The sequence below is a fragment of the Vigna umbellata genome, chromosome 1 (assembly GCF_029865625.1).
Source record: "Vigna umbellata cultivar VRB3 chromosome 1, Vumbellata_1.0, whole genome shotgun sequence".
In the NCBI taxonomy this organism is placed as follows: Eukaryota; Viridiplantae; Streptophyta; class Magnoliopsida; order Fabales; family Fabaceae; genus Vigna; species Vigna umbellata.
The window spans coordinates 52,616,526-52,642,215 of NC_142165.1; the positions used below are offsets into that span (position 1 = coordinate 52,616,526).

The window sequence follows — 25,690 nt, forward strand, 5'->3', positions numbered from 1 at the left end:
GCATGGTAATTCGACATTAAATTCTAGATAAATTGAATGAATAATTATGTCATTACATTAACTCTAATAATATTTATGCACTGTTATGGCAATGGAATTATATATTCTGAACTGATAAGAAATTATCGTAACAATTAATAAGCTTAATTGAAAATATAATTTTTCATTAAATAACATTAAAGACAAACATTTAATGTAAATATTAAATTGACTAAAATACACATTATTTAAATATATTATTGGAAACTAATTCTTCGTTCGGTGATGCCAAACTAAATGAAATTGTCAAACAATTTTCAATTTTTTAAATTATTATCTGTAACTGAAGTTTTAAAACAAATTTTGATATTAAAAAAATAATTATTCTTTATACTAATTATAAATCCATTATTTTCTTAAAAATAATTTCATTCAAGTGTTATTTAATTATTTTCATAGAAATTGATAATAAATTTATGAACATAAAAGTGTCTAAATATAATGTATAAATGTATAATTTACTCGTGTGCTCCAACACGTGGCATTACAAAAGTACAAAATCCACATCACCCCACGATCCTATGTTGAGAAAATGCACAAAGGTAATTGCGATTGGGATAGGTTTTAGTGATTATTCCTTAACACAACCTAATAAATCATTATTTAAGTGCTTAAAAGAGATGTTAACGTGTAATTTCATATATCATACATTAAATACGTGAATTGACTTTAGTTATTGATATAAAAATTTTGTTTATAGATGCTTTTCAGATGTGCTTTGAGTTTGGATGTTTGTTTAGGTCTTTGATAAATTTTGAATGTAACACATCTAACTTATTTGAACAAAATGTGTATTAGCATTTAATTATATCTTAAATAAATTGACTTCACAGAATACAAATATAAGAAAAAGTTGATGTATGGATAAAAAGTAATTATATTGTATTTGGATTCTTCTTATGAGGAAATATAAATATATTTAGTAATTTGTAGGATATTGTATTCACTAAACAGTAGTAATAAAAATATTAGTTAAGTATAATCTTAGTATCTGATCTTTATGTACAAAATTAAAATTTGTTTCTATTTTAAATTTTGATATTTTTTAATTTTTAAATTTTCAAAATGAATAAATTTTTTATAGAATTATGTTTGACTTATTTTTAATTTTTAACATATTTTAGTTCAAATGTTATTTTAAAATATTATTTAACATATCTATAAAAGTAAATATTATTAAATTAAAATAATTATATTTATTTATTTTTAAAATTTGAAGATCAAAATACATTGAAGTTTAAGATAAAAATAATTTTCAATTTTCATCAAAATTTAAAAACTAAAAACATATTTAATCATAAAAATAAATTATCCATTCCCTTACAATAACAATCCAAATCTATCTATGTATATCTTGTATCTCTAACATTACTTTAATTTCAATTATAATTTATATTTTAAATATAGAAAATATTTTTTTTAATATTTATGCAGCCAACATTTAATATAATTAATATTTAAAAAAATACTTCGCATTTTATTTGATGTTTTACTTTATAAAAAAATAAATATACATACTTAGTCCAATCAGTAAGTTATGTGAAGGGCCTTACTTCGTAAAATATGGAGAGTCCGATAAGTTGATTAGATCCAAATTCGTTAAAAATATTATCTGATATTATTATTATTTAGTTATTATTCTATCATTATCTTATTTAGTTATTACCGAGATCTATGGGTTAATCAATCCTATATACGTGATATTAAGGGAGGAGTACTTAAGCATGTAGGTGGATGAACTTGTTCTAACTTACTTTATATTAATAACACAACATCATGAAAAAATGAAAGATTCTTCCACAATTTTTTATAATAATAACAAAATTTTATATAAAAAAAAATAGAAATCACCATTCAAACACATAGTATAAACAATATTACCAAAAAATATCATAAATAAAAAAATAACAAATACAAAACAATAAAACTGAACTTAAGAAATAAAAACCATAATTACACTATCGACCACGAATTTGTCATTATTCAAGCACAGAAATTCAAATTTCAGACATCCAAATTTGCCAGGGGGCAAAAGCGCGCAATCTCGAAAGAGAAACGGCGAAAATAATAAAAGAAGAGGAGGAAGAACTAAAAAGCAGAAAAAGGGTAAAAGGGTGATTTCACAGAAAAATCCCCCAAATTTATAAGACAGAAGAATACATAGTTGAGAAATTGAAAATACGAGTCTACACGACATTCCTGATTGTCGTCCATTGTTGTTGTATGATGTGTACCTTCATTTTATTCTTTTTTTATTTTTTCATTTTACCCCATGTTCCTTCTTCTCTCAATCCATCATCTTCTCACATTTAATTAATTTTTATTTCATTTCCTGAACAAACCAACCACCCAAAACCGCCACCCTCCGCCGGGAAACCAACCTCCTATCCCTTATTTCCTCCGTGCCACATCTCCAAAACCCGTTTTCCGCTGCCCAAAACCTTTTTTCTCGCCCCTCGAGCCATTCTCGTTCCATTTCCGTTGTGTCTGTTATTTATTCTCCGTTGCCGTGGGGTTAGTCGGGGCAGTAGCGTTTTTTTTTACGACTTTGCTAACGTGAGCCGCGAGCGTAGGATTAGGAACTTACAAAACAAAAAAGGCAGTCGTGTTTGCTTCAATCTCGAACGTACACGTGTACGGCCATGGGAGCAGAGTTGGTGGTCACGTGGAACACCTGGGAGGAGCTTCTCCTCGGTGGAGCTATTCTCCGGCACGGGACCCGAGATTGGACCGTCGTTGCCGCGGAACTCAAGACCCGAACCGTTTCACCATTTAGTTTCAGTCCCGAGGTATGTATAATATTTTATTGTATTTATTTATTATTATTTTTTATTTTATTCTCTTTCCTTCTTTCTTAAGTATAAAAAAGACTAGTGAATTAATTTCGCTTCGGTTTCAAAACCGTTACAGGTCATTATTGACCGACCCACTGACCTAATCTCATTGCCTACATGTGATTATTATTATTTTTATTTTTATTAATATAGTATTAAATGAAACGAAATGACTTTATTATATTTAATTATTTATATGTTTTATAGTGAACGTGGGGCTAGACTGGAGCTTTTGATGGGGTTTTTCTTGCATTGTATTGTATAGTATCCCAACAAACATCGATTGTGACGCCTAAAACCTTTGTTTGTGTATTGGATTTTGCTAACGTGTTTTTCGGGGACTGGGTGCTGTTTTACGTGCAATTCCTTTTGTTCGCTTTATCGATTTCGTTACGCTGCTTATATCATCCACCCGCATATGGTGATTGAGACGGCGTTAACCCTATAGCTCAATTTGTTTGCTGATAATAACTCACATCTTTCAATTTTGGTTTATGTATTAGAAATTGTGAAATGAATCATTAGGACCTGTGATTATAGCTTTTCATTTCTTTTCAACTTTGAATTGAACGAAAGCCCTCAATTGAATTCGTGGACCTACCAACTTTAACGCGTCCTAATAATTTCCGTACCAAATTATGTTGATATTAAGTTTCAACAATTATAATAATGTTTTAGTACACTTATTTTGTGCGTAAAATTTGCTCCGTGTTGCGTTTATATAACCTATAACATTCAGTGAAATTAGATGGGGGTGGATATGAAATTTTAAAAATCCTATATTCAAATTTAAAATTTGAAATCCTCGTACGTTTAATTGAACAAGACTTGTTTGAGTTTTTGACACTGGCTTAAATTTGGTTTTAAAACCATTTTCTCTATCAAATTTGGTTTGGTTTTGAATTAGATGTAATCCGTGGGGAATGTCTTAACTAAGGTGGTCGAGTAAAAACTTCTCCATCTGGGATTGAGGCAAATGTTATTTAGTGTAGACCAACTAAAGATGTCTAAACAATCCATTAATATTGACTTAAAGTGATTTGGATTGAGTGGTTACAGATTTGTTTCAATTATTTGGACCTTTTGCACATCCCTAGAGTTGCATTATGTTTGGTTGTAAAACTTAACCTTTAAAGATGGTGCACAAGAAGTCTAGTACCATGCCTTGTAGTAGTTAATATTTGTATTGAGAGTCTTGTTTAAATTAGAATCCTGAGCAATGTGAATTTAGTATGCTCACCTTGTTGGGCTGAATGTTGGAGATGGCTGAGTAGTAAATCTTACATTTTTTTTACATTGGTTACTTCTAGCATGTTTACATGTCAAACATGTGGCTCGCTATATTGCTGCTCTTCATGCTTTTATTGTTAAGTGTGAAGGAAAAACATTTGATGAACCTTCATTTGATAGGGGACTTTCTTTTTACAGGTTTGTAAAGCCAAATATGAAGAGTTGCGACAGCAGTATTCTGGGTGCATTAAGTAATAATTGTTTTCTGAGTTAGATTTACTGAAATGCATCTTGAAGATGGCATTGAAGTTGTATTGTATCTCAGCATATTATGTTTACATGACTTTATCAGGGCTTGGTTTGAGGAGCTTAAGAAGAAAAGAGTGGCAGAGCTTAAGAGAGACTTGGAGCTATCTGAAGAATTAATCGGGTCAGTTACATGGCCATATTTCTCTGTCTGCGAATTTGTAAGACAGCTAAGTAATATTATGAGACACAACAAATCTCGATTTCTTCAAGCTTTTTGTTTACTTAAATGTCCAAAAAAAACTCAGTTTAGCTTGCACATTCTACACCTTATTGAGCCCCTGGCGTAGGGCAGTGTGAAATTCTGACTACAGGAACTAGTGTAGATATATCTTTTCACTGTCGTAATTACCAGCATTTGGGGTATAATTATATTCAATATCTTTGTTTCAGATCCCTTGAGTTGAAGCTTGAATCCCTTAAGACTGGAATGGACGAGAAAAGAGTTGATTGCCATGTTGATGATGGCTCAGTCGGACCCGAATTACATGTTCCGTTGGAGAAATTGGATAGAGTTGTTCCTTCTGCAAAAGAGATGTCAAAGGATGGACTATCTGCTGGGAGTTTCACACATGAAAGCCAGACAAACTGGTCTCATGAATGTAAGGTTCCAGCAATGTCATGTGAAGATGTGGAGACCAAACCTGAAGTTTCAGAGTCTACTGTGCAGGAGAAAGTTTTGAATGTAGATAAGTCGACTCACACTATATATGAAGGACAGGGAGGGTGTTTGAAAAAACGAAGAGGGAAGAGAAAGAGGAAGGATTGTGGCAGAAATACAAATGAAGCCAGTGTAAGAGAAAGTGATTTATCAGCTGATGTGTGTAAAGAAAGTTCTACCAGCAACTGTGATGAGATCGCAAAATCTTCTGGTATGGATGAGGCAAAAGCAAACTTGAAAAAGGATGAAATAAAAGAACTGATGGAGCTCTTGGATTCTTTTTTGTCAGTTCAAGGTGCTTCTGCCTTCTGTCGTAGGCATGATAGTCAGGTATGTGCAAAGTAAGAGATCTCATTCTACTCAATAATTTAGCAACTTTTTTTCACCTTGTAATGCTTTTAATCAAAGGTCCACCAGTTTCTTAGACGCGCATGCTCTAGATCTTACAAGCGAAAGTTTCATAGTTTCCTTTCCTTTTGAAACTGTTTAGCAATGAATGACAGATAGGTATATAGTTTTTAAAACTTGAGGCAAGGAATAGGCAATGATGTGGTTCATTACTTAAGCACCACTTTTTTACAACAGAAGCGAGGAAGATACAAGAAAACGATCCGGCAACACATGGATTTTGACACTATAAGGTCTAGAATCAGCAATGGAACAATCAAGTCCATGTTGGAACTTATAAGAGACTTGCTACTATTGACCAACAATGCTATATTATTCTACTCCAAGATCACTCGTGAATACAAAATTGCTCTAAAACTGAGAGACCTTGCCATCAAAACATCGGCAGAGAAACTTAAGTTTTTGAGCAGCAGTGCCTCCACATCATCACCTGTGCCTGATCCTCAAGTGAAAGTCAGAAGCATGAGCACATCACATGTGCATGATCCTCCAGTGAAAGCCAAAAGCATTACCACATCACCTGTGCATGATCCTTCAATGAAAGTCAGAAGCATGCGCCCCGGTAACCGCAAGATTGTTGCAAAGGTAGTTGGTGGCAGCAGCTCTGCCGAAAGGGTCTCACTTAGAGCTAAGAAAGAAGCTAATAAAGTAGAATCTCCATCTTCAATCGAATCCTTACCCATCAAGAAGGCTTTTGGAGGTAGAACAAAAAACGTTGTACGTGAAAGTGCAGGTCAGAGACATGCAACTCCAAGGAAGGGAAGGAAAAGAGGGAAAACAAAGTGAGGATTTGACCATCTTAAAGGCTCTGTGTACAAAGGTTTGTTTACCTTTTTTTTTGCATCCAAAAGGATTAACTTTCATGCAAACCAGAAGGAGCTGCAGCACCAGGCAATGAGCTGGCTAGTTCAAGTATATTATATTATAAATATCCCTGAATTATGAATAAAAAAAAAGTAGCTATAAATTACAGTAACCAAGCTAGACAACATTTCAAACTGTACTAGGTACTTCTAGTAAATCTTTTGTAAGTTGTAAATCCAGATTTTGTTTTCAACAAAAGAGAAGTATACTAATTTAAATAGACAGAAAGTTATAAATTAGCATATGCTAGATGTTTTCTTGGTCCCTATTGTCATTATCTAAAAGGTTTCTTCTGTCAAATTTATATAACACGTGTTAATATTTTTAATTTTAAAATCATGATTGTGTTGGATTCTAATGCAATTTGAAGAGTTAACATGACCCAATGGCAATAAACCACTTGATTTTGTCTTTGTGGTTGTCTCTAACAACTGGTATCGATTTAACCCTTCCATTTTGTGATTTGTATTTTATTCATCTTTTGTTTAACAAGATATGCCATGCCTTGTTGATAAGATTTTCCATGTGGACTTTTTTGGCTTTTAAATATATTTTATGCAGTCAAAGTCAAATGCACAGTACATTGATAATGTAAAGGGAAAAAATGACAATAATTGTTATAATTTAGGGTGTCTTGTGCTTAATTTGATGTATAAAATAGAACAACTAGATTAATCACTTAGAGAGAATAAAGTGTTTCTCACCCTAATTTTAACGTTTTTAGCATAGATTCATAGATCGTGCATCCATTACCAAGAGAGTTTCCACTTGATGAATATGCCATTTTGTTTTTTCAAAAACACTTTGAAAATATGCTAACAACCATTTTATATATATATATTTTGTCCCACGTCCACAATAGTATCAAAGTGTTCCTCATGAATCATTCTTTCATGTGACACTTATTTTAGTATATATTCCCTTGTGGATTACTCCAACCAAACCATATTATGAAAGAAACTTTGAAATGGCTTTAACCCTTACAATGGCGGAGAAAACAATTCGAAATAGCAATAAAGGAAGCATAGGTGAAAAGAAATTCACATGAAAAAAAAAATCAAAATCAAATGTTGAAGACCTTTTTTTTCAACAAAATGTTAGTTTTTTTATTTTTATTTTTACATAAATAGGCATAGTTGTATGATATTTATTGAAGTGAAACATTTAAGTTAAATTAATTGAAAAATAAAGTATATTTCAGAATATAAAAAACGAGGAGAGTATTCAAAGAAATATTTTTTGAAATACCTTCTTGAACATATTTTATTTTTGAAAATTTTAGAAATTATTTTGGAAGTTTTATTATTTTAGTGTTTTGGAAAAACCATATTTTTATTAGCATATTCTTTTCCATTTTAGTGGAAAGTATTGTAATACCCCAAACAAACATCATTTAGCTGACTATTGCAAAAGAAAAAACAAAACACACAAACAAACAACACAAAAATAAGGGTAAACTAATATATCAAAAAACCTACATATAATTAAAGCGTAAATATTACCTACCACAAATGAATCAAACAATCCTAAGCATATAGTTCTAGATGGACTATCTGGATACAGGTATTGATGTCAAGTTATGGCGGGTCATGCACTTATGATAGCCTCTACTGTTCTGCAGAGCCATTGCCAATGGGTTTCACCCTACCACACACAAGATTAGTCCGATAAAGCACCCTTTTGCCAAATGAAGAAGGTCCCTCAGACTAGGACCTTTTGCTACTCCTCACCACATAATCTCCTCCTCTACTTGAGATAAAACAATTATTGGAGCGTCAAGATAATCCCCAAGACTGAGCTCCTACATCAACACCAACACTAAAGGGCACCACCATGGAACCTCTCCACGAGAATCATGGAATTCCATCCATCTACTATGCACATGATCAACAACATATTCATCATCATCATATATCATACATAATCATAGACATAACCTTATTTTCATTTCGTATTATAAATCAATTCATAAACCTTTCAAACATTCCATATAATATACCAAACAAACATTCCATTATCAATATAGCACTCCTTTATGAGAAAACTAAAGAAAAGAATCAAAAGAACTAACCCACTAACAGGTGCTTAGCGCTACTACCCTAGCGCTCAGCCCCAACACCATTGGAAAAGTGGCGCTCAACGATACTTTCCTGGCGCTCAGCCTCAACACCACTGAAAAAGTAGCGCTCAGCCCTATTATCCTGGCGCTTAGCCCTATATCAGAAAATCAACAACTCTAAAACTAGTTTTGGTTGACCTTAATACCTATCCAAATTATCAAAATGGCATCGTAGACAGTGGGAATGATCCAAAAACAGGTTTATAACTTAAATTAAATACCAATTTGGTGATTTGGTTAGGAATCAAGGTTCAATCGATTCAAATGCTTTAAACCAGAATTTTTAAAGTATTGACTAGCCAACTAAGTTCTAAATGACCTCAACGTAAACACCAAACAACAACTTTACTCACAAAATCATTCTTCTAGATTTCATCGATCAAAACCCTCCCTTTCTTGACTAAGACTGATAGCTACACTAACTTATTGACCAAAATCAAAACTCTAAAACTCATATATCAAATTCTAAACATTTCACCTTAGATTTTGTTGAACTAAAAGGCGACACAAGTCTTAAATGACCTAGACACCAACCCCAAACATTAGATTTCTCCCTAAAACCACTCATATATAAATTCATCTATTAAAACACCCAAATTAGACCAAAAACTAGCCCAACACCCTTCCATTTTATTATAACCAATACCATATGAGTTTTTCCTTCACTAGAAAACAGCATCACATATCCAAACAATTCACAATCCACCAACATTCACATTCATATGCATCAAATCACCGACCGATAACACACTTTTAACTAAAATCACATAAACAACTTCACATACCAAATCATCAATTTCTAATTAAAGCAATCATACAACACAATTTATCAAAGCATCAATAACATAAAACAAATGATAATTAGCCTCCTTTACCATTTTAAAAGACCAAATTATCTTAGAAGACCCTATACTGCTTTTACAGTTCAAAAAGCTCTATCTACACCTACAGACAATAGAATCATGATCAGGGTACACCGTTACATCCACTGATCAGTAAAAAACCTAAACTAAAAATACTCAAACCATACATGCGACAAAGCGAAACATCACATGCAATGAAAAATGTGAAATCAAATAAAATAGTAGAAAATTAACTTACTCTTTTTGAGAAACTGGTCGAGTAGACTTGAATATGTCACCCGATAATCACACAACCTCTGATCTTTAAACAGATGAACAAAATGCAATAACTCTTATAGAAAAGACGCATAACTCTAAAATAATGATTTCTAGAGAGATAATATGCTTTAAAATAATGAAATCCGTTTATAACAAATCTATTTATATTAAAACTTTTTAATATTAAAATAAATAAGTTTTATTATTTTTCATCCAGTGTCACTTCTAAAATATTATTTTCTAGGTCCTCATGAGTATTTAATAAAGTTAAAAGGGTATTTTAGAAATTATTTTTTGAAAGGTTAAAAAATATGTTTTGACTAAAGAAACATTTTAATTTGAAGTTCATGAGATAACCAAACTTGATTTTAATTAAATTTGTATGGTACTATAAAAACATTGGAGAGAAACGTGTAGCACAAAATGGAAGTTTACTGAATAAACTTGTAGTGATGATAACCTTCAAATCTAACCTAGTTGTATACATATGGTTACTAACGTTATTTATTTACACTTCCTTTTATTTTTGTATTATTATACAAAATTGAAAACGATTCTTAAACTTTATGACATTTTATTTCTCGTATTTTAAAAAACAATTACTTTAGTATTGATCTTTGACCACGATAAAATTTGTCCAGGTAACAAATAATTTTATATTTTAATATTTCACGTATGATAAAATAAAATGAGATGTATTTAATACTGTTTATATTTATTTTTATACTTTAATATCTAAATAAATAATGTAAAATAAGATATATTTACCTTCATTTTGAGACAAGTTATAAAAGTAAAATATCATAAAAAATAAGTTTTTGACTTTTAAAGGAAAACAAAATATTAAATAAATATAAAAAATTTGTGTATTAAAATATCATTTCTATTCTAATACATATGCTGGCAAGTCTCTACCACTGTTATTTTATTTTTCATAAATAAAAAAATCATTTTATTTTATTTTAGGTCCAAAATTTTAACATTAAAAAAAATGTTTCTTCTTCCTCCGCCTCAACGCCATCGTTATTATCATCTTTTCTTATCAATTACCTGGAACAATCATCACAACTCCATTTCCGTTTTTCAACTCCATTATTAAACCCTTCATTTTCACATCTCCATTCATCCTCTTCTCATTGGTCAGTAAGAATAAAGCATCCCAAAATAAGAACAGAAGAATATTAAGAAAGGTGGAAGAGGGTTTGTTCATCAACACCACCAGTGAAATCACAAACAGAATTTAAAAGCTTGGTCCATGGCCGTGGGAGGAGGCTTGCGATTTGAGCCTAGAGGATGGCCCTGCCATCGTCGCCGCGGGGGCTCTGAGGCTATAAGGCTTAACAAGATTATTAAAATATCATTACAAATTAAAATATACAATTTAAATTTTTGTTTTCGTTATTTTTATAATTTAATATTTCTATATATTTTTTCCTTTTTCTTCATTTTACATATTAGTATGACAACTAGATTTTTTTTAAAATTAAATAGTTGATAATAATTAAAACATCTTTATATTTTGTATCATTTTGCAATTTTGCTATCCAAAATTGATCTTTTTTTTCCACAATGAATGAATGAATTAATTATATAAATAATTTATATTTAAATATGTTTATTTGTATGTATTTTAATATAATCTTGTAATAGATGAGGGATAACTTGGACATTTTATCTACCCAACCGCCACTTGTAATAGATACGGGTTCTGTCTGATACCCATATTAAAACTTGGAATCATTCTTGACCAAAATCCTTTAAGTCAATATGAGACACCGCAGCGCCGCGCCACTCGCAGCGGAACCACCGCAACCCCAACCTTCACTGTCCAATTCGCTTCCTCACCGCAAGAAGAAGCGCAAGCGCAGAGTCCCCGGTCCCGCCACTTCCACTTCCGTTTCCTCTGAAACCAGCTTCGCCAATGATCCCGACCAGCTCAAGAATCGCATTCATGACGCTGCTGTTGAGTTCGAGCAGGAACCTAAAGGGGAACAGGGTATATCCTCTTATCCTTTGCTGGAGCTAAGGCAGAGAAGTGTGAAAGTTGGCGAGAGTTTGGGAAATTCGGTGGTTACGGCCGTCGATGCAGGTGATGCTAAGGAAGTTTGTTCGATTGCAGCGGCAACATCGGAGACGGCGGAGTCGTTGGAGTTAAAGCGTGTTTTGGAAGATGATTCGATCTGTGAGTACAATCTGGCTAATACTTTTTTGGACAAAAATAGTCAATTTAATTGTAAATTATATATGCCATGGTATAAAATTAGTTTCTTGCAATTGGTAAATTGAGAGGGGATTAAAAATGACCATATTTTCTATCTCTTATATTTATTTGATAACTAATCTTTTTATTTGTTTTCTATCTTTTAAGTTATTTTATTCTTGCTTGCCAACATCATGATGTGATGTGGAAAACCCAATAGTGTTTTAAATATTATTGTAGATTTTCAAACTGGCTTGTCTTAGTTCTTTCTTGACATAAAAATATAAATTAAAATTAAAATAAATTTTAAATTGAATAAAAAATTATTACAAAACTTTAACAAAAAATTATGTTTTAAAATACAAATATATAAAATAAATCATTTATAAGATATCAAATTTAAATTAATTATTTAAATATTTTTTATCGTAATTATTTACTTTTATAATATAAAACATATATTTACAAAATATTAAATTTATTTTATTTTATTAATTATTTTATATTTTATATTTTAATTATTTATTTTATTATAATGTAGTAAAGTATTTTACTAAATATCAATAAGTTAAAGTAGTGTTTGATTTTGGTGTTTTAAGTTTTCCAATACATTTGTTTTTAATTTTTTTCTTCACCGCGTAAACATTACATTCCTAAATCAACACATCCTAGTTGAGAAAATCATCATGTGATTGTTAAGAACTTTTATGGTATTGTAAAAGTCAACAAACTTATCCTATACTAATTTGTGAATGGACAATCGTATGATAGTGCATTGATTATTTACTATTTTAACTAATAATATATGTGAGTGCATATAATGTTGAACGTGAGAGTGAAAATATCAAGTTCTGGCCTGTATCCCTGTTTTCTTCCTATGTTTCATCTGTTCATTAATCAGTAGTCAATCTGTAATTTGATTATTTCTAGAAGTTTGTTGCGTTCCTTACCATTTGTCTTGTTTTATTAAGGCATTTATGCTTTACAACGTGTTTTCAGCGAACAAGTCACCCATGTCATACTTTTTTGAGAGAGTGTACTATGGAAATTCTGTGTGGAGCACAACAACTATTGGGGATGAAAAGGGACGAGAAAGAGTTTATGACACTATCTTCCGCTTGCCATGGAGATGCGAATTGGTATTTGGTATACTTTTGTTTAATTCGTTGAAAAATAAGATTAATAAAAGGAACTTTGTATGCCGTTGACAATGTCGTCTAGAGGTGGACTTCAGTCCAGTGTTCATGCTGTAGATGTAACCTTAAACTGTTCACCTACTATACTTAATTTATGTCTGGGTAGTTTTATTAAGATATTCTACCCTTTGTATTATGATTTCTCAAACTTGGAGTGCATTATTGCAGCTTATAGACGTTGGTTTCTTTGTCTGCTTCAATTCGTTTCTGTCATTGTTAACTGTCATGCCCACTAGGATGCTGATGGTCGTTTGGAGGCTTCTGAAAACAAGGTTCATTGCTGTTCTTCAATTTTCTCGTTTAGTACTTTAGTGTTTGCTAAGTATGCTTAGATTTGTGAGGATTTTGATGACGGATTAATCTTGCATTGTTGTTGTGATTTAGATGATGGACTAATACTCTAAAGCAATGTTTTTAGTATTCAGTTTCATAAATCAAAAATTTCTTTAGGGGAAAGAGAACAGGGTGATTTTTTTTACCCCCGTCACTCAGATTAAATAGTTCATTTAACGACACAATAATATATACCTGATTTTTTTAAAAATTATAAGTGGATTACCGTGGTCTGTGTTTACTGAAGAGTTGGAACCAATCTCCGATTTTATGGTACAATATGCTAATTTTTGTGCTTTGATTTATATGCTTTTATACAATGCTCGTGTTCTGTTTTAAGAATTGTGGTTACAGTTCAAGATTTTTCAGTTTTACACTCTGACCTTATCATGCTCATGGCAGGAAGTTCAAAAGGCCATCTACAATTGAGTTTTCAGATTTTAGCTGTTTTCTTATTTTGGCTTGTGGAGTCACTGTTTTGCAGCAAATAGGTATAACGATAGTATGCTTCCATAGTTTTATCTTTTATGTTTCCTTTTTCCATTGATCACGTTCTGTTTATTACTTTGTTGCTATAATAAATTTATTTTAAGCTCCCTGCTTTAAAAATTTTGCTATCTTAGATATCAGCTTAATATATCATATGATCCGTGGTCAAGCAACAATCAAGTTGTATGTGATCTACAATGTGTTAGAGGTGAGTATGAATTAATCTTTGAACGTAAGTTGTACTGATTAATTAGCTCTCCACACATGCTAAATTTCTGGACTTCTGAATGTAATTAGATCATTGTTTGGCATTTTTTCAATAGATAGTGGCCAGAACTTGTGTGATCAAGTGGATATGCCATGATACGAAAGATGTCTATTTTGTATGTGAATCATGAATGTATAAATGGTGTAATATATATGTATAAAACGGCCTTTTGGTTTTTGAACAATTCATTTCACTAATCACACTACTAAAAAATATAAGTTTTTTCTGTCTCCTACATTCTGTTTATTGCATATTGGTCATAATTATCTTGACTTCTGAACTGAAACTTATAGTGACTGGTCCTTGAACCTTCTTGCAGATATTTGATAAATTATGTCAAAATTTTATTGGGGATGTGCTGCAAATGCTATTTCATTCAGCAGAAGAGCTTGCAAGATGCCCCCCTGAAACACAAAGTATGAGATTCTGGATATGGAGATTTATTTCTGACCAAGTTTTAGCCGTTGTTACTTCAAATATCCTTTTTCTTTGAGTTGATAATTTTTTTATGTTTAATTGTTTCATCATATGAAGTCAAGGGATAAAACAAAAGTGCTGGTTATTTTCCTTGACTACCTGTACTTGTTCATTCTGTTATCTTATTAGTTCAGGCAATCACTTTATCAGCCTGTATTGTTTCTCACTACAATGCCCTGCCAGCCCTGCTGGTGTCCAATAATTTTGCTGAGATAAAAAGCTATGTGTTTAAGGGATATAGTAAGGATAACGTTCACAGTATGGTGTACTCTGGTGAGTTATCTTTCTTCTTGTAGTTGTTTTTTCTTTGATTGCGTTGTGTTTTCCTCTTTTATGTGCTCTTATATTCTTTCGTTATTTTCTTTGTCCATTGATCTTATTGCTGACTAGCAGATTCCATAGAGAGATTCCATATATCAGCATTTATCTTATTTGTTTTGGCTCAAAATATTCTGGAAGCAGAAGGACCCTGGTTTATAAGCTTTATCAATGTAAGTTTATTTAACTTTATAGCACCTAAGATATATTGTATGTGTTTATTAAGGGGAAATAAATGTCATTGCTTGGTTCGGTCTTGCTCGTATCACAGTTATTTTGTGTGGTGCAGAATATCCTCTTGGTTTATCTATTTGAGATGGCTATAGATGTGATCAAGCATTCATTCATTTCCAAATTTAACAACATTTCACCCATTGCATATTCTGAGTTTCTTGAAGTCCTATGTAAACAGGTATTAATTTGATTTCATGTGCGTGTTAGCTCTGCAATATGATTAGTACTTACTGCTTAAATTCGAATTGTACTCGAAAGCAAGAACACTTTCTATACTCAATTGCAAATGCTTTTGAAATCATTAGCTGCAGCCTGCAGAATGTTCTGTTGAGAAAAGGGTTGTATTCCTGTGTCCCTAACTTTTTTATTGGGCAACATGGACGAACAGAAACATAATCGAGTTCCACGTTTTGGCTCCCCCCAACTTGCAATTCACTATTTCTCTCATTTCGTAGTCGTATTATTTATCCGCATATGTAATTTAGAAAGGCTGTTGATGCCAAGCGGCTTGTACCTTGGATAAAAAGAAAGTTAATATTTTATGGCTCTTATCAAACAAATTTTCTCAATAGTCCAGTGCTAGTATGCTCCATGTCTACCCAATGATGCCTATAGTACATAATTATTCCAACATGCTGCTAGGATAAGCCACCAAAGCCTTTTACTCATTAGTTATTGGTGCTCGCTGATGCATAACAATCTCTTAATGAATTCATCGTGAAAATTAGTTATCTGTACTTTGTTAGTTTCATTGGAGTGTGTATAGGCTTGTACTTTTGTGTTACAAGAAGAGAACAAGAGAACAGTATTTATCCTTCTATTTATATGTCAAGAAAAACCATATTTTGAATCTTTTGTTTTGTGTTAATGTGTTGTATTTTGGAGTAACTTATTGTCTATTTTCTTTGATGGACGTTTTAGAATATACGATTGACTGCTGCTTTTGTTTTGTAGACTCTACATATTCAAACCGAGGATGCAAAAAAAAAGTTGACTTTTGTCCCTCTTGCTCCAGCGTGTGTGGTAAGCACGAATTTAATGTAATGTCCTTTTTCTCCTTGGTTTATGGCTGCTGATGGATGTCTGTCTATTTCCCCCACCAATTTTTTTCGTTCTTAGGTCATTCGAGTTCTGGCTCCAGTTTATGCCGCTAACCTTCCTTACAATTCCCTTTCATGGAGGCTATCTTGGATTCTGTTATTTTCGGCAATAACCTACATTATGCTAACAAGCCTCAAGGTTCTAATTGGCATGGTTCTACAGAAGCATGCCAGATGGTATGTTAATCGCTGTCAAAAGAGGAAGCATCATCTTCATGCAGATTAACTTGTGGAGCACAACTAAATTAATGCAGATCAACTTCCAGCGCCAAGGAAACACATACACGTAAAATATTGTACGCATGCAGGTAATCTTTGAAGCATGTGCAGTAATGCTCATCAAAGATGTGCATTTGAGCTTGTAAATGATTGTGTATGTATGTACATTATACACATTTCCATTTATCGTCTTTTATATGATTTTCACGAAGCTAATAGTTTATTAGACAACAAAAATGTCTTTGTGCACATGTAAAATGTTCTGTAGCTTCTACCTTATTTTTGAATTAATCTATTATGCCATTTTTTCCTGCTCAACTGCTGTAGCTTTGAATTGATGCAACTCTGCAAATTACTGGTGTTTTAGATTCAAGTATTTTGGGCTCAACAACGAGACTGTTATCTAGTTCTCTAGAGGGGAATTTGCAATCAAAATCGAACCCCATCAAAGTTTTCGGAAAATTTTATCCGAAATATGAGTGGGTGAGTCTCTTTTGGAAAAATATTTTCGTAATTGATTTAGAGTGTTTGGAAAAATAAAATCCGAAATGATGGGGTGAAGGGAGAAATTTGACGGGGTGCATGAAGAAACAGCCCTATAGTTTCTAAAGTTAATCGTTTTAGAAAAACTGGGTCAATGAAGGGCTGAAGCACGTCCTCTACGGAGACCTTCCTCTTTATTGTGTTGATATTTTTTAAGGACGAGCAGTTCAATTTTTACATTAGATTTCACCTTTATTTTTGTTTAGTTTCTCAATTACATTGATTAATATATTTATATATTTTTATAATTTTTTCTACTTGCACCACTAGCTTTGATATTAAGTCTGATTAATTATTGCACTTGTAATGAATTTTTTTACATGGCATAATTAATTGTTAACGAGATATATTTTTTTATGAAAACAAATGTAAGAAAATGTTGCAATTGAAGTTTAATTGAAGATGTTTTATTCTTTAGATGCATTTGACGATGATTGAATTCACACACACACACACATATATATATATATATATATATATATATATATATATATATTTAAATGCTTACTTTATCTCTATGTTAAAAGGTGAATTTCTGTTTAGTACTTGATTTTAAAATTGAATCTATTGACTCTCAAAGTTGTAAAAATTATATAAATAAAGTCTCCTCTGTTAAGTTAGTATAAACAAAGTTAAGTCTGTGCTGACGTGGCTATAAAATCTGACTTTTTTCTTCTCTCTCATATGTTCTTTCTACAATGTTTAACTTTTTCTCTTTCTATATTAATGATTTTTATAAGCGAACATTTTTTTTTTCTTTTTCTCTTTTTGCAGTTTGGTGGTGACGGAGAAGTGGTCCTGAACGGTAGTGATAAGGATGTAGAAGTGGAGGAGGAGGAATAGGGAGAGGATGGGAATGGAGATAGGTGTTTTGTGGGAAATGGACCACCACTAGTAAAAAAATGGGATATTACCGTGCCCGTTATGCATCGGTTCACCAGAAACCGAAGCATAAAATGGCGCGGTGGCATTTTTGAAATTTTCTCGACAGTATAGGCCTCGGTTGCCATTGAACCGATGCTAAAGAGGGTATATGACCACGGTTGTATGCAGAACCACGGCCAAAAACCCTTGCAATAATCTGACAGTCTAGTCTCCTGGTTATTGAAAATCCCTGTGCAGGAGATATGGCTGTTGTTGTCTGCAGAACCGCGGCCTAAAACCCTGACAGTTCACATTTTTAGTCTGTTGTCATAAAGGTTGAAGTCAGACTGTCAGGGATATGGCTTCGGTTCCCCTCCGAACTGCGGCCATAGACCTGATCTTAACAAAATCTAAATATTTAAGTAAAATATAATTTTTAGATTAGGATTTGGCCTCAGTTCGGCGGGGAACCGTGACAAAAAGGTTTAAAAATTTTCAAAATTGTCATTTCAGATTGATTTTGAATTTTTTTTTTAAGAGAATAGGCATCGGTTGTGTGTGTAACCGAGGCCATATCCTTGATATTACCGCGGTTTTACTGAGAACCGAGGTAATATCCTTTCGTAGGTTAAAAAAAAGAAAGCAAGAGAGGAACAATGTCATCTTTCTCGCGATTGAAACAATTTTTGCATTCTCTCTCGACACAACACTGTGTCGCGCTCCTTCTTTGCCAATTTTTTTGCAATTTTCACCGTTTAATCTTGATTTTTCTTGTTGCTGTGGCCATCTTCAAGGTTTAGGAAGCTTTTTAGCCGATCAAAATCGTTCCAAACGTCTCTTTGATTTGGTGTTTTCGATTCCCCCTTAGAGGTAAATTTTCGATGTTTTTTTTTTTTTTTTTGCATTTTGATGTTTGATTTTGTTTCTAAAACTAATATTATTTTGTATATTGTTGTATGTTTGAATTTTGCAGAGTTCAATTTTCTACCTTTTGGATCGCGGGTTGTTCTTTGTTATAGGCTTTTCACACTATCAGGTTCTTATATTAATATTTAAAGTTTACTTTTTAATAAGATTATATAATTTTGTATGATTGTGTGATTGAATATGTGATTGGATGATCATATAATATGTGTATAATATTTAGGATTGAAAAATTTTGTATGATCGTATAATTTTTTGTATGATGGTATGATTTTAAAGTTTATTTTTTTAATTTTACAATGTTATTTTAAAATTTGTTATGTTGAATATGTGATTATTTCAATACTTATTAATTATATGATTATATGATTGAATTGAATTAATCTTAATTTGTCATTAAATGTTCACTACAAAATTAATTTTTGTAATATAATTTTGTAGAATATTTCAAAATATTTACGTATGGATTGAAATTGGATTAATTTACCACGCATTAGTGCTGAGTATGAGAGAGTGGTAGAGAAATTTATACAATTTGCGCAACGTAATGAGAGTAGAAGTGATGATGAAGTGAAATTTAGATGTCCCTGTGTGAACTGTTTGAATGCGAGAAAGTTGAACGCAACCCAAATTAGAGAACATCTTATCTGTGATGGTTCCCTAAGATGCTATACAACATGAATATGGCACGACGAAGAAATGCACTTTCCGACTGACTCCCAAACTGAAAATGTTATTGATTCCACCATGAAAGAAGATCGACCGGATGAAGACAAATTAGAGGACATGATCCGCGATGTTGGCGCAGAAAATTTTGCCAAAGCTAATGTGCATGAGACGATGTCGACTGATGCGAAAATGGTTCAACTAAGTTTACACGTTTGTCAGCGGTGTTAAGGCTCATGAATTTGAAGGCGACTAATGGATGGACTGATAAGAGTTTCACAAAGTTGAATGAAATGCTGCCAGATGGAAATACACTACCCACTTGTAATTATGATGCGAAGAAAATTCTTTGTCCGATGGGTATGGAGTATAAAAGGATATACATTCTTCTCATACTTTGTTGTGGCTTGCAAATGGTTTAAAGTTTGATGTCGTATGTTGTACAGGTTATGAAGTCAATAATTGCACATTTTTTACGAAGACTTTGGATGATAAAAGCACAATACAAAATAATAGAGTCAGTTTAGAAGCTGAGTCGCTTCAATTTTCCACATCAAAAGATCAAACTCCTGTACTTGCATCAATGAGATATTATGGTATAATAGAAGAGATATGGGAGGTTGATTACACCAACTTTTTTGTTCCATTGTTCAAATGTAAGTGGTTTGACGATAAGAGTGGTGTGAAAATAGATGAATCGGGTAAGACACTAGTTCATTTTCGAAAGGTGGGTTCTCGAGACAAACCGTTTATCATGGTACATCAAGAATCTCAGGTTTTTTTATGTTAAAGATCCTGCGTCTGACCATTGGTATGTCGCTCTTCAAGGCAAAAAATAAATTGAAGTTAACAAAGGCAATCTGATTAATATTCATATTCCTAACAACCATTCATTTCAAACTACGACAAATTTGGATGACCAACCTCTAGTTGACGATGTACATGCAATTCAGTCAAATCATAATGAGGGAATATACATATGATCAATCCATATCTTTATGTATGAATTTCAAATTTGTGTATAAGTTTTTTATTAATATTACATAAGTTTGTTATTAATATTTCATATAACTACTATTACATGTTTTGTTAAATTATATGATATTACATAAGTCTTTTATTAATATTACATGTTGTTATTTATTTTGACAGATATATGGCTGACCATCCACATTCATAAGGGGATGAGGCTCCCTCATCCAGACTTACTAGAGGACCCACCAGAATGAAACAACTTTTGGTCAGAAAAAATAGTGATGAAAGAACACCCATGGATGTTAATGTGATCACGGGTGTGGCATCTGGCCCAAATGCAGATGACTTCCGATCATACCTTGGAGTAGTTGCGCGTGATAGGATTAGTATACTTACTCCATCTTTTGACCATGTGTCCGAGGTTGATCGGAACATTATATGGAACGATATATTTGTAAGTTAATTAATATCATTTGAATTACAATTTGTTTATATTGATAATTTTGTACTGATACAACTTTATTATGTTTATTGCAGATGACATTTGATATTCCAAATGTCGCAACACTTAGAAATAAGTATTTATCAACTATTGCTGAAAACTTTTGGGGTTTTAAGAGTAAGTTGACCTCGAGATATATATTTGGAGGCCAAAAAAAATGAGACTCCATGTACAAAATATAAGGCCATTGATGAGGAGACTTGGCGCCTCTTTGTACAGAGTCGGACATAAGAGGAATGGCAGGTTAGTATAGTTGATATTATTCAATTCCTCATTAACAAATATATATCATATGAACTAATTAATTCAATTATGTGACAGGCAAAAAGAAGCAAAGCACAAGGAATAAGTGCTCAAAATAAAAACCCCCACCTATTATCTCGTGGTGGGCATAGGAAGCTTGAGGAGAAAATACTCAAGCAAAAGGCATAAGGTAGACCATCATTTGAGGGTGGTAGCCCCCAGCTTCCTTCTCCACCTTCTCGACATGAGAAATGGAAGTTGGCTCGTTTAAGATCATCGGGCGCCTACTCTTTTGATACTGCACGGGAAATAGCTGAAACAATTGTAAGTTATCACTGTTCCTAAAATAATAATAGTTTCATTATACATACTATCTTGAACTTTTTTAAGAATAATGGTGTTTTGTTATGTTACAAGACTCCTTGGTTAGACAGAGCTCCCAAGGTCAATTCACTCCAGAGGGTCGCCAGGATATTCTTACCATTGCAATTGGACAACCTAAGCACCCTAGATGTGTGCGTGCTGCTGGAACTGGAGTAGGCATTCGAGATTATTTTGGGAGTTCTTCTTGTCAGACTTCTTATGCATATAGCAAAGCACAAGAACAAAGGCTGCCACAAGAGATCTGAAAAAAACTTAGTGCGGACCTTAGGGAGGAGCTTAGGGCAGAATTGTATAAGGAGGTCACTACAAAAGTGACTGACAGAGTTATGTGCCAGTTCCAACAGCAGTTTGAGAGTTATGGCATGCACCCGCAGCCATCTCCTGTACAGGAACAAGAACATGTTGTACCTCCCATAGGTAAAATTAATAAACATTCATGTTCAATAATTTCTATTTTTTGTATTAACATGTTGCTCAGCACCAGCCGTCCCAGGGGATGACATGGACGATGTTAGTCCATGTCTGCTATACGTTTTAGATGGTACCGAAACGATGCTGGTAGCTCGTGGAACATTGTTTCAGCTAGCGACTATTGTTCATGGTATGGAGCTATCAGAGGATGAGGTGAAGGTCTCAATAGACGACATTATCATACCAGATGCCTCGATTCCTCTGCCCACAAATGAGATTTTCACTGTGGCACATGCATTCCAGTCTTTTATCGCTTGGCCTAAACACTTGGTTGGTTCGGTTTCTGACCCCCCAGTATGGAAATCTACTTTACACTTCTCAATTTTAAAGTTTACATGTTATTGATGTCAAAACTTATTTTATTTTTTCATGTAACAATAGACGCAAGCATAGGAGAAGATTCGTTTATCTGAGGATGATCCTCTTGGTGCATTGCAGCAACTTTGTGACATCATTGCAAATGAGCCTTTGGAGGTTGAATATGATACTAATGTATTTGGGAGAGGCTATGAGTTCCTAATATACCTGCATAGCCAAGATGTCAGAGAACTTGTGTCGGGAAGAGAAGATTTGAATATTACATTAGTTCAGCTATGGATAATGTAAGTCTATGAGAAATTATTTATATAAAATTGATTTATATATCAAGTATACTTATATCAAAGGTAATTTTTTATTTCAGGTATATGTTTGGTGTCAGTAACAACTTGGGGTACAATGATGTCTATGGGTTCATTGATCCCCAAGTCATTCACGAAGCAAATGATTTTGATGAGACCACAACATATCTCACAAGTAGATTTGCAAGCGGGAAGGACATACATTTTATTCCTTATATATCTGGGTAAGTGAATTTTGTTGACTTAATAAAGTTCCATATGTGATTTTAATATATAACAATTAAGTTATTATCAATTTCAGGCACCATTGGCAGCTACTTATTATTTTTGTACCGGAGAGCTATGCTTTGTGGTTCTGCTCATTGCACAAGTCTCTTCCCAAACATCTCAGACAAGCAGTTGATTGGTAAGAACCTCAATGTTTGGACTTTCTTTGTTATATAAATGAATGCTAAAACCTTTTTTTTAGGTTCAATGTCGCGGTAGGTCCCCATTTTGGTCAAAATTTTCAAATAGGTCCCCTTTCTTTTTTTTGTCTCAATTGGGTCCCTTTTTGTGTAAAATTTGAGCAATTAAAGGCCTACCATCAAATTGGGTAAACGACCATTTGAATGTTGGTTACGTGGTATGGTCAGAGTTCACGTTAATGAGACGTGGCATTATAAACAAATTTTGTATTAAAAATTATGAATGCATAGTGGTGTAATCAGCTTTTTGGAAGGACACAGTGGAAATAATAAAAAACTTTAAGTGCAGCCATCACCGCAACCTCCATGACCGTCATGTGAAGCCTCCCTCGTCCTCGACCTCCCTAATGCTGCAAGCCAAGTTCGCATCTTCATCATCTCCACCAGAAACGTAGATCTGCAGTGCCTCCATGGCAGCCACCAGGGAGCGAAATCTTCTCCATCCACCATCGTCAGAGCACCGTAAGCTTTTTCCTGCGCGCGCCATCATAAATCTCATTAACACCGAGTTGCAAGTCCTCCATGGCACCCAGCAGAATCGCGAATCGCGCCACTCCTCGCGAGTTTGTCATCTACATCATCGGACCTGCAAAGCAAAATCCAGAGAAGAACAAAAATGTCGGTCTCTCACCGAACCTCCGCCGTGGTGCATCCATCTCCCTCGCATCTTCATCGTCAACTTGCAAGCAGAAAACCACAAGAGGCGCACCACCAGAAACCAACCCAGAATCTTCTCCACCATCACCAAGCATCACCGTCGCCGCTGTTGAAGCCTAAATCGCCTCGACCACCATCGCACCGCCACTTTCTCCATCGTCTCCATCAACTTGTGAATCAAAAACACACAGAATCCAATTCGCGGCGCAGGAAGGAAGGCCTTCTTCCAACTTCCAACGCTAATTTGTTCCTCACACGAACCCTACCCCTAATTTTTTCCCCAATCTCAATTACATTTGTCAATTAAAGGGGTCTACACTTAAAGTTTTCTATTATTCTCACTTTACCCTTCCAAAAAGCTGATTACACCATTATGCATTCATAACTTTTAATACAAAATTCGTTTATAATGACACGTCTCATTAATGTGAACTCTGATCATGCCACGTAACCAACATTTAAGCGGTCGTTTGCCCAATTTGAAGGTAGGCCTTTAATTGCTCAAATTTTACACAAAAAAGGACCCAATTGAGACGAAAAAAAGAAAGGGGACCTATTTGAAATTCCTGACCAAAATGGGGACCTACCGAGACATTAAACGTTTTTTTTATATAGTTCTATTTCAGCAAGTATGATGTTGGTTAGGAGATCAAATGCTAACCGTAGAAAGCTTGCATGGATTGCTCTCAAGGTTTGACATATGCTAAAGCCATACTTTCTTATAGTTATTTTGTTATAATGATTTTCACTAACTATTTACAACTGTGATGATATATTGTAGTGTAACAGACAGAGCGGGTCATATGAGTGCGGATACTATGTAATGTATTGGATGACCTACATTATTCGTGCCCATATCACAAGAGGCTGGGAAACGGTAATATCTAAATTTAATGAATCTTGATTTTCTCCAACATTTGGAATTCATATACACTAATTAATATCAATTGTCTTGTACAGAGATTCAAGACTCCTACTCCAATTCCTGAGAAGCCACTTACATTCTTGAGGAAGGCAATTGCAAAACATTTAGTTAGATTATATAATAGTTCACAGTTATTAGATTTGTCGGAACAATCGGTACCGTTATAGAGTCGCGCATCGGAATAAAATACTCGAAAAGCGTGTTACGGTCACAAATCAAGTTATGATGGTCCGTTTTAGAAAATCAATTTTCTTAGAGAAAATTTAACAAACAATTGATGTGCATAAAACAGTAACGAGTGTAAGGAATAAAAAAGTTGACACACTGGATTTTTATCCTGGTTCGATTCAAAAGAATCTACGTCCAGTTGTTAATCACTATAAAAAGTGATTAACGATTTCACTAAAATCAGTTTCAACAAAATACAATTAAGAGTGAATAAAAATAGAAAGATAAAACCTTCCTTCGACCAACAAAATGGAAACAAGCAATCTACACTTTCCTTCGACTGACGAACCGGAACAGTGCAGAACAGTTCTTCCTTCGACCAACGAACCGGAAGAACAGTAGCGTTGCCAACTCGAAGAGAATCGCTCCGACCTTTGACCCACAAAGCGTGAGCTTCTCCTTTTCACGAGACTAGGCAGTGCAATGAACAAGCTTATGGAACTTCCTCATATCACACTGTATTCTCAAAAGCTCAGAGTTCTTTTCTAAGAGTTCTGGAAATAACTTATATAGCCAACTGGTCTAAGTTCGTAGAGATGAACTATAACTGCCACAGATAATCGATTATTGTTAGTGATAATCGATTATTTGAGTCCGTTACAAGGTTTTTCAAAAGTGATAATCGATTATCCTGAGGAATAACCGATTATTCCAGAGACTTTGACAGTTCTCATCAGAACTAGTGATAATCGATTATTTGGAGTAATAATCGATTATTCCAGAGCAACGAGGTTTTCCAGAAGGACTCAGGATAATCGATTATAGCTTCTAATAATCGATTAAATGCGTAACAATTCTAGAAATA

The 25,690-nt window shown here is 33.4% G+C and overlaps 3 protein-coding genes and 1 long non-coding RNA gene across 5 annotated transcripts; all 4 read left to right on the forward strand.

Moving 5' to 3' along the window:
• Nucleotides 1–2,055: 2,055 nt before the first annotated feature.
• LOC124820285 (uncharacterized) lies at nucleotides 2,056–6,591 on the forward strand. Its single transcript, XM_047291949.2, has 5 exons — nucleotides 2,056–2,828; nucleotides 4,302–4,354; nucleotides 4,456–4,533; nucleotides 4,803–5,400; nucleotides 5,656–6,591. Exons 1-5 carry the CDS (start codon nucleotides 2,682–2,684, stop codon nucleotides 6,262–6,264), a joined length of 1,485 nt encoding a protein of 494 aa, XP_047147905.1. The 5' UTR covers nucleotides 2,056–2,681; the 3' UTR covers nucleotides 6,265–6,591.
• A 4,670-nt stretch (nucleotides 6,592–11,261) lies between these two features.
• LOC124820287 (protein POLLEN DEFECTIVE IN GUIDANCE 1-like) lies at nucleotides 11,262–16,734 on the forward strand. Of its 2 annotated transcripts, XM_047291952.2 has the most exons (11): nucleotides 11,267–11,764; nucleotides 12,782–12,921; nucleotides 13,147–13,250; nucleotides 13,714–13,802; nucleotides 13,935–14,008; nucleotides 14,388–14,544; nucleotides 14,651–14,818; nucleotides 14,939–15,036; nucleotides 15,153–15,275; nucleotides 16,052–16,120; nucleotides 16,217–16,734. In XM_047291952.2, exons 1-11 carry the CDS (start codon nucleotides 11,350–11,352, stop codon nucleotides 16,421–16,423), a joined length of 1,644 nt encoding a protein of 547 aa, XP_047147908.1. In that variant the 5' UTR covers nucleotides 11,267–11,349; the 3' UTR covers nucleotides 16,424–16,734. The 2 variants fall into 2 exon arrangements, with proteins under 2 accessions (XP_087959868.1, XP_047147908.1); XM_088103742.1 differs by lacking the exon at nucleotides 15,153–15,275 and having other exon boundaries at nucleotides 11,262–11,764.
• Nucleotides 16,735–18,191: 1,457 nt separating this feature from the next.
• Nucleotides 18,192–20,827, forward strand: LOC148205723 (uncharacterized). Its single transcript, XR_015785651.1, has 3 exons — nucleotides 18,192–18,693; nucleotides 18,797–18,859; nucleotides 20,566–20,827. It is a non-coding gene; the product is annotated as an uncharacterized LOC148205723 (long non-coding RNA).
• A 394-nt stretch (nucleotides 20,828–21,221) lies between these two features.
• LOC124820281 (uncharacterized) lies at nucleotides 21,222–24,861 on the forward strand. Its single transcript, XM_088111849.1, has 8 exons — nucleotides 21,222–21,457; nucleotides 21,551–22,282; nucleotides 22,370–22,590; nucleotides 22,671–22,832; nucleotides 22,910–23,014; nucleotides 24,348–24,423; nucleotides 24,514–24,609; nucleotides 24,693–24,861. Coding segments are annotated over exons 3-8 (573 nt in total). The 5' UTR covers nucleotides 21,222–21,457; nucleotides 21,551–22,282; nucleotides 22,370–22,588; the 3' UTR covers nucleotides 24,825–24,861.
• The last annotated feature ends 829 nt before the right edge of the window (nucleotides 24,862–25,690 follow it).